Raw genomic sequence first — 8,756 nt, 5'->3', positions numbered from 1 at the left:
TATGAGACCCATGGTTCAGTCACAAATTGCTTGCTCCAAGAATGTCAAAAACCTGCTAGTTCAAGTACGTAGAACAAGGCAGATGTGCCAATAACCCCTCCACGACATTCCTGCAGGTCAGGTATCCAGAGCACGCTGGAAAAACTAGTCAGATCTGAGCACTGGTTTAAAGATTAAGAATTCAGTTTTGCTACATGACAGTACGCATACTGCCATCAGTTTTGCTACTGGATTCTAGTCACAAGTAAGAGTAAGCCATCACGAAAAGCCAAACTGACTTTGTGACAAGTGGTGTCACTGCTTGACTAGCTAGAGTTCGGCTACACTTGCTGTGGTGTAACCAAAGACCTGCTATTACGATCTTAAGGTGCAGCTGCTACTTCAAGCTTTCAACGGAACATGAAAAGATAGCTACAGCAGAGGGCAAGGTTGTCCAGCAGCAAGAGTCTTCACCAGCAAGAGTCTTGCCTGGAAGATAACACAGAAGGGTCCAAATGTGACAATAATACCAGAAACAAGTATGCAAAGCAGAACTTTGCAGAACAAGCGGGAAAACACATTACAACACCTCTGAAATAAACTGAACATCAGACAAGAGCTAGATCATGTGCTGAAACAAGGGACCTTGAAAGTCAGGTTCAAGAGCAAAAGAGCTGGAGATCAGCATGTCTGGATGTCTGGAAATGTAAGCATGTTAATCCTGAAACACTACATTCAGTATTTCTAGTAATGAAGAGTTTAGAATTACATCCCCAAGACTGATGAAAAATGAAATTGAGCATTACACTACCAAGATAACTCTACAAGGCAGAAATACAGAATCTCATCACTGTCAATTAAAGGCAGAGTATTATGCTTGTCAGTCAAAGATTAAAATAAAGACAACTGAAATGTCCAATAAGCTCTATTAAACTACTCACGGGGATATTCATTCAAGCACTCATTTGTACATCCTCAAAAATATTCCACATCAGTCTCACAGCTGACTGTATTAGCAAGCTTTAAGTGACTATCACGTAGTGCACACAAGGCTAGAGTAGTGATTACTAACGCATTTCCTACTGAGCCAAGACTCTACACAAAGGGATGTGCTGCAGATGGGCTATTTTGTCACTACAAAAAGTTTAAACAGTCCATTCCCAGGCACTGATAGCACCTAGTTGACTAATTAAGTGAGCGTAAGATCACATTCCCTCTTCCCCACAGAGCTCATTCTAAGAATATCTTTGTTACATCGGAACTAAGAAAAATCCACACAAGCCGAGTCATATGTACAAAGGAATCGGGTCTGAAAATACTTATCTAAGAATCACAGTAAGTTGCTTATTGACTCTGAACAAGACAAAGCTTAAAACCGAAAACCACGCAGCTTTGATGCAAGCTTAACATACAGGTATGAAGAGTGCTGCACTGTAATTCCACAGTCAGAAGTGTGATGTCAGAATACCCACAGTATAAGATTACATAGAAAGTCACCAAGTTATATTATATTGCTTGTTACCTACCTGTACGCAGTCGGCAATGAGAATCTTGGAGCAAGCAGGAATACTACATCCGGGTCCTAATGTCCATTGCCATTTGTGGTACTACGTTCCTCACAGTTATGAACTGCAGAAATGCTGGCTAAGTGCAGTTATGTAGCAGGCCACTAGTTTTAAGTGTAAATTGCAGTCTCAAACTCCAGCAAAAACTTGCTGCCACAGTAAATGGTTGCCAAGGAGAAGCCAAGAATTTTTCTACCACAAAAATACCACAAAATCTCAAAAGCAGTTTCAGTTTCTCATCAGCTGTATAAATGATTAGTGTAATGTGTCTACACCAGAAGATAAGATTATTCTGTATTCATTTCGGAGAAAGCGTGAAGATATATGTAGAACGATACCAGTTTCTACATGCTGCAGTTTTTAGAGATCTAAGTGTCAAAATGGGCTCAATTTTGATAAAGCAAGCTAAATTGCAACAGCCAATATCCTCCAAGTCCAGTACAAAAATGTGTTATATGATCCAGACCATCCAAAAACAGGTCTGACCAATGAAGCACTTTTCTAAATAGTTTTAAAGATTCAATTATATAAATCTGATTTTATGAAAAAAGTCCAAAACCTCATAGGAACAGATCAAAGGAACGTAACTTTCTCCCCTCCCACATTTAGCAACTTTATCAGATTTTGAAGTTGACATGTTTGCTAGCTTTTAAGACACCACCTTTAATAGGTCTGGAAAAGAAGTTGGCTAGTTAATTGTATGCCTGTTTAATACATGCAACTCAAAGCAGAACTTGTTTTAGAAATTCTGCTTATGCAGCTACAACAAAGCTAGACTTAACCAAGCTTTCAGATGTTTTGAAAACTCCCAAATCTTTCAATGTATTTACTAATCATGGTTTTGCAACTCAGCTATTTTTAATACCTAGCAACAGTAGCTTACGTACAAAACAGGGGTACCAAAAGACAACCTCTGTAAGGTACAAGGACATCAGCATCCTTCACTCTTCCAAGTTACAGAACTACAAAAGAACATACTTTAGGATATGCACCAGCATCTCTTTAATAAAGAATGACATGTAATCTGAAAAATAAACTGAAAAAATTAATTTAATGTTTACGTTCAGAATTCCCCATCTCGGACACCTTCACCTTTTGCGGGTGTCCCATGAACACCCTCCAGAAAACATATGCATTATTTAATACTACTTCAATAAAGCAAATTGCATCGGTACTGCTGATTTTTACACTAAGTATCCAATACAAGTACTCCCAAATACTTGGTCCGCAGTTTAGGAACTGCCAATTCAGAATTTCCTCAATAGCAATACATTGTTGTAGCATGTTATCAACCCCCAAACTTTTCTGGGAAAATAAGAAGCGTTCATCAAACAAGCTGAGTCGCTATTTAGTGTGCTTAATATTCCAAGTCAGTGTTACCTGGTATCAGCATTTCACAACATGCTATTTTTTCATTTAAGGAGTAACAGCACTTACAGTGAGTACTTCAAGAGAGATCATCTGCATTCTAAAATACTGCAATCTGACACTAAAGTTTTAGCCACAGAGAAAATTTAGCATAGAATTTAGAATTAGCCAATGCTTAGCACAAGGAATGGAAAGATCTTTGGAAGATTAAAGCTACTCACAGAATGCTCGGTAGTTGGGGAATCGTGTGAAGGTACAGCCAAACTAAGTTTACCTACTTTGTGCCAAGCAGGTTGATGTATCCTGCATTAACACCAAGGTATTTTACACTGGGAAGTCACGTTCCCAGCTTATCTGGTACAATGTAATAATAAGCAAAGCAACTACCTTATCAATGAGTCCAGAATGCTTTGAAATTCTCTTCTGGGGCTTAGTAAAATGAACAGCAAGCTAACGAATTCATCAAATCTTCTACAAAAGAACCTTAAAGGGAGTTTATTTGTACTGTGTAGTATTAACTATTAAACTCCAGATTCAGATACTACTTTTGATGCATTATCTCCAAACATCAATAATAAAAGAGCGATAACCATCATGCAAGCAAGCTAATGTCTGGATTTTACATACAGGTTTTTAGGATTTGCCCACCAGCTACACGATTTAAGAATAGTTCCTGCAGTCCCCATAATACAAATAATTGTATTCTGAACTATGCAAATTAGTCCACTCAATTAGCATGAGGACATAAGCCAGTTAACCTTAATCACTCAAGTAACACTTCTGGTCTTTTTGCCAAGCAATTTCAGGTAAGTATACAATACGGAGCAAGGCCAGATCCTGTAATCTCAGACAGCTTAAAGAGCATATAAATATCACATTAACAATCCTTTAGTTAGGAAGTCAGCCAATACAAGTCATTCTAGGAATTGATTTTAAAATAACCATTGCTAGTCTTCTGCTTAAAGTCTTTAAAAGATTCCAAGCAGTAACTGCCAAGGTGGTAAGTGCTACCATCCCACCACCCATTATCCGTAGCTAAAATATGAAATTGATTACATACTGCACTACTTGCAGTGTAGCTTTAATTATTGTATCTTACAGCACTTGCAAGATTTCCATTTGCTTCCTTATTGCAGCACAATTAATGCTCAAAAAATCTGCACCTACTGGAAAGTTAGGCTACTATTTGACCCAATCTTAAGCTAGAGGCATTACGGGAAGAGATCTCACTCTTCACTACAGTTCCACACCCTGGTCTAGTTTGATCTCCACTCAAGACTATTGGTTTACTGCGGAAGGTGTGGTATTTAGCCTCATATGTTTAACCACGACTGGCAAGAAGAGTTACTACATTTAGTTTTCTATTTATTTGAAGCACAGTAAAAAAAAGTTGGTACACTTCGGGAATTCAGTGGCACAAGGTACACTGCCATCAAGTTAGGGACGTTATACATCAAAAAAACAGCTAAATTTGTTTTGAAACACTGCATTACATAATTAAATTGTACTCGCCCAAACAGACCACTTACAAATATTAGGTCAGTAAGTTTCTAACATCCATAAAAACGTAGCTTTCTTACTAAAATGCAAGAATTAAAAAGTTGGTGTCTAAACAAGACAGACAAAAACAAACTGGAATGAAACTACAGGTCACATCTAAAATCGGGGCTTTTTGTTTGGGCCTTCATATTCTTCTCTCCCTCTACCATATCCTGTTGGTGTTCCAGGCCCCATTCCTCTAGGACCCTGGCCACCCACAGGCCCCGCACCTCCCTGCCCAAAGCGTTCAGGACGCTATTGGAACAGAATTAACAGTTCATTATATGTAGTTGATGTCCATGTGTGTTAAGTATATATTTTTAGAAGGTTCCGCAGTCAAGGTTCGTCGATACAATCACCATTGAGCCGATCCACAGGTACCGGGAACATAGAAAGGAAAAAAGGGTAATTTAAAAATTAGTTTATTGTAATACATGCCTTGAGGTATGTTCCCACTTGATGCATTCTCATACATCTGTTACAAAGAACAGATCCTCCCTGCAGTGCTAGAAATGTAAGCATTAGTGCAGATGTGAATTAACAACTTTTCCAAATGAGCTCTAGCAATTTTCAACCAAGTTAATGCAAATAGCTTGCAAACTTCTCACCTTTAGCGCAGTAAAAGCTTAGATTACATCACTGTCATTTCCAAATAAGCCTAGCCAGAGAACAAATCTTCAGTTCACTGAAGTATGAGCTGACATTCATAAAATGTCATTGTAAACAGAATGCCTACTCACCAGTTAATGGCATGTGCTGCATTTGAGACCATGTGCTTTTCAAGATGGGGTTAAGACTACGGTCTGCTGACTAAACTGCAGAGGCCTTAGGCAGTAACCAAAACTGATTGTGAGCACTACTGGATTGCAAGAAGAAAAAAAATGTGAAAAAAGCTAATGACCAGTGATTTACCTAACCAACGCAATTGCTCGATCAAAAGACTTGCATTTGTTAAACCCCACGTACTCCGGAACTGCTGCTGTATAATATGCAAAACGTGTTCAAAGAACTACAATTTATTCAGTGTTTCCAGTTAGAACTATGCACAAAGGGTTGTGTGCATCCAGTCAGTATCTCCCTTCCCACCCCACCTTCACCACAAGCTCTTGGAAAATTCACAGCTTCACAGCGTTGAAAGGTTTCACACCAAGATGTAAAAGCTAAATTACCCTGCAGTAAAGCAGAGACTTCAGATATTTTTACTAGTACCTCTAGTTGCATGTACTTCATTCAGTTACTGTACCAGTAGGTGTGATCAGCATTCAATCTACAGAACTGACAAATTATAAAGTCAAACATAGCTTTAAACTTTCATTTCAAGCAAGTTTTCCTCTACCGAGTAACACAACAATGGTAGGTTGTTTGTTACAAAAGGTATCTGCAACTGAAAATTCACACTTCAAGTTCTTGACTTCTGAAAGTTAGTTTCAATCCTTCTAAGAAAGGAATTTCAGAAAGATTATCTAGGTTCTTTCTGCCTAATTCATGGCAGCTTAAGCTTATCTCCAATTCTGTTTAAAAGATATCAGCCCAGTAACTGTGACAGCACTGTGTGGCAGAGATCCCCATCCTAAGAAACTCAAGGCAGTTAAACCATCACACCTTTTGACCGTATCACGTTTTTAAGTATTACACAAGTTCAGCCTGCACCTGTACCAGGATTTTCAGGAGAAAAATGTACACAGCATTCACCACAGACTGCCTAACTGTTCACGGGAAACTTAGGAACTGCTTAAATATCAGTAGATTATATAGATACATTAAGGCCACCGGCACTGTCTACTGAATCAATGATGCTCTGCAAAGTTATCATTCCAAAGATATGGTTCCCCCAAAAAATGGAAGATACCTGACAAGCTACTATGGTAGCTCACCACGTTAAGCCAGAGGCCTAAACCCACCCAAAAATCATTTACTTCAGCTTGTGCTACAGAGCTTACACCCTTTGAGGAGGGTGAAAGCACACTAAATCACCACCTAAACAACACAGATTTCCATCCTACCCATTAGGCATTTATTTAATCTACATCCGTATTGCTTCAGTGTGGTAACACCAAGCAGGCTCAAAGCCCATTCACACATATGGTGTGCCAAAAATAGTACAGTTTGGAAACATACCTCAGAACATGAGATATGCCATAGTTTTAACAAACTCTACCTATATAGTCATGCCCAACATGGGAAAACAAGAACGGGCTATCATTCCTCTGTGAGATAGGAACCACAAAATGGCTATAGTCCAGGATTGCTGGAATATGCCTAAAGCTAAAAAACAGCATTTCTGCTCTTCTATGGCAAACATCAGCATACAGAATAAGTGATATGCTGTTTACCATTGATTATTTAAGTTAATCTGCTGCTTAAATAGACATGAGAGCAGATTTTTGAATTAACAGCATATCCATACCAACATGCATCAATGCTAACTAGGCTTGGAAGGACCAAAATAAATGCAATGTTACACATTGGAAAGGAGAACAAAAGTCTCTCTTGTCCATAAATACAGAATGTCAAATTATTGAAAAGCTACTACATACTAGTTTAATTATGAAATCTGCCAGATTCTCTAGAATTTATAAAAAATCCTTCCAAGCCTAACAGTGACGCAGAATTTCCAAAGTCCAATAAAGTCAGAGTTAATTGCAAATATGCTTAACAGCACATTTGAATTTACTTACAAACAACTTCCGACTGTGTAAGCTACCATAATGGTTAAGAACTAATCTAGTACTACATACTGCCACACTAGTCTTCACATTAAATACCTGACAAGAAAGTCAGCAGTTAACAGTGAAATTTACAAAACCATCCGAACACTGGTAGAGAACTCAATTCCCAACCACAACATTTCCCTCGTGCTAAACTAAAGCCATCACAGGATACATTACCATGTCACTTCCCATCATAGAACCACTCATGGCTGCTTGGCCAACTCCTGGATTAGCTTCATAACCTATGCCGCCACCACCCCCGAGAGGTGGAAATTTCTGGGCTGCAGAAGCATAAGGATCTAAGAAAGAGAAATACATAATCATATTCTGACAATTTCTAAGTTAACCACATAAAGTAATTATTTAAAAATTCTTTACCTCCCATGTTCATTGTGGTTGCACCACCCATTCTCATGTCTCTCTCCCTCTGCATAGAAGAAACAACTTTTAGCACGGATAACCAATTACTGAAATCCATACCTTTCAGGAGATAAAGGACATGTACAGCCAACTACTACCATTTCACCTACACAAAGACATCGCATCATCTAACCTAAAGGAAGCAGAACGCATCAGTCTTGAAAATACATCAAAAATTCCTCAAAATGGTATTGTATCCAAAAAACATGACGATTTCACTTACTGGATCCATGTAACCCATTCTACTATAATTCTCTTCCCTCTGTCTTCTCATTTGTTCTTCCATCTCCCGCTGACGTATCATCATTTCCTCTTCCCGCCTGCGACGCTCCTCCTCCTGCCTGATCATCCCAAAGCAGACTGTTAAACCCCAGGAGTGTAACGTGTTCAACGCTTATCAACATCACTTGCATGAGCAATTTAAAAGGCACTGAATGATTACACTTAAGCAAAAAACGATACTCCATGATGCTCAAACACTCGAGGAAAAACTTACACTGCAGTTCAATTTCTCATACACAAACTGAAGCAGCAATGGTGTTTCTTGAAAGATAAAAACTTTGATATATAAGTCATTTTAAAAAAACCAAATGTAACATTGAAAAAAATCCCATGAAAGCCAAACCAACCTCAGCTGAATTTCCTTGCGTTTCTGCATTTCTTGATTATGGAGTTCTTCCATACGTCTCAGTTCTTCCTGACGCCTCATAAGGTCTGCAGAAATGAAGCTTGTCAGCAGCTATTTCACAAACTCATGTCACATTTAAATTCAGATTTGAATTAGATCAACCTCATCTGCACTATGGCAGATAGCCATCTTCTCAGTACCACTATTCTTAAGACTTCATTTAAATAAAACTTGAAAAACTACCAGTTGCTTTTTTAAGCCTGAAATTCTCAAGTTAGCAGTACGAAGCATGAATTTATTCATTAACCATTAAACAGCCATACATTTAAGCTAGCATTTAACACAAAAAGATACAGAATTTAGAGCCAATTACCTTGACGCAAGAGGTTTGCCTGATGCTCGTGATAAGCATCTTCCATCTCACTTTCAAGTTTGTCCTTGGCATCTTTCATGTTTTTTGCCACTTGCTCTCTCTGCTGTTTTTCCATTTCATCTAAAGATTTCCACCTCTGGGAATACTCAAATTCAAAACTGCCAGGCTGAGCA

The 8,756-nt window shown here is 38.5% G+C and overlaps 1 protein-coding gene across 1 annotated transcript in view; it reads right to left on the bottom strand.

Annotated features, from left to right (window-relative positions):
- Positions 1 to 4,264: 4,264 nt before the first annotated feature.
- The window catches only part of SFPQ (splicing factor proline/glutamine-rich), a gene marked incomplete at its 5' end in the record, with an annotated part of 6,698 nt that continues 2,206 nt past the window's right edge, over positions 4,265 to 8,756 (bottom strand). The window contains 6 exons of the mRNA XM_009572669.1: positions 4,265 to 4,706; positions 7,340 to 7,461; positions 7,541 to 7,589; positions 7,806 to 7,923; positions 8,212 to 8,296; positions 8,584 to 8,756. The exon at positions 8,584 to 8,756 is cut by the window's right edge and continues 39 nt beyond it. Coding sequence (XP_009570964.1) covers positions 4,569 to 4,706; positions 7,340 to 7,461; positions 7,541 to 7,589; positions 7,806 to 7,923; positions 8,212 to 8,296; positions 8,584 to 8,756 — 685 coding nt within the window. The remainder of the gene's footprint in view (positions 4,707 to 7,339; positions 7,462 to 7,540; positions 7,590 to 7,805; positions 7,924 to 8,211; positions 8,297 to 8,583) is intronic.

This window comes from Fulmarus glacialis, unplaced genomic scaffold, assembly GCF_000690835.1.
Source record: "Fulmarus glacialis isolate BGI_N327 unplaced genomic scaffold, ASM69083v1 scaffold34772, whole genome shotgun sequence".
NCBI classification, from domain to species: Eukaryota; Metazoa; Chordata; class Aves; order Procellariiformes; family Procellariidae; genus Fulmarus; species Fulmarus glacialis.
The sequence above is the reverse complement of the archived record's forward strand: the minus strand, read 5'-3'. Positions and strand labels throughout refer to the sequence as shown.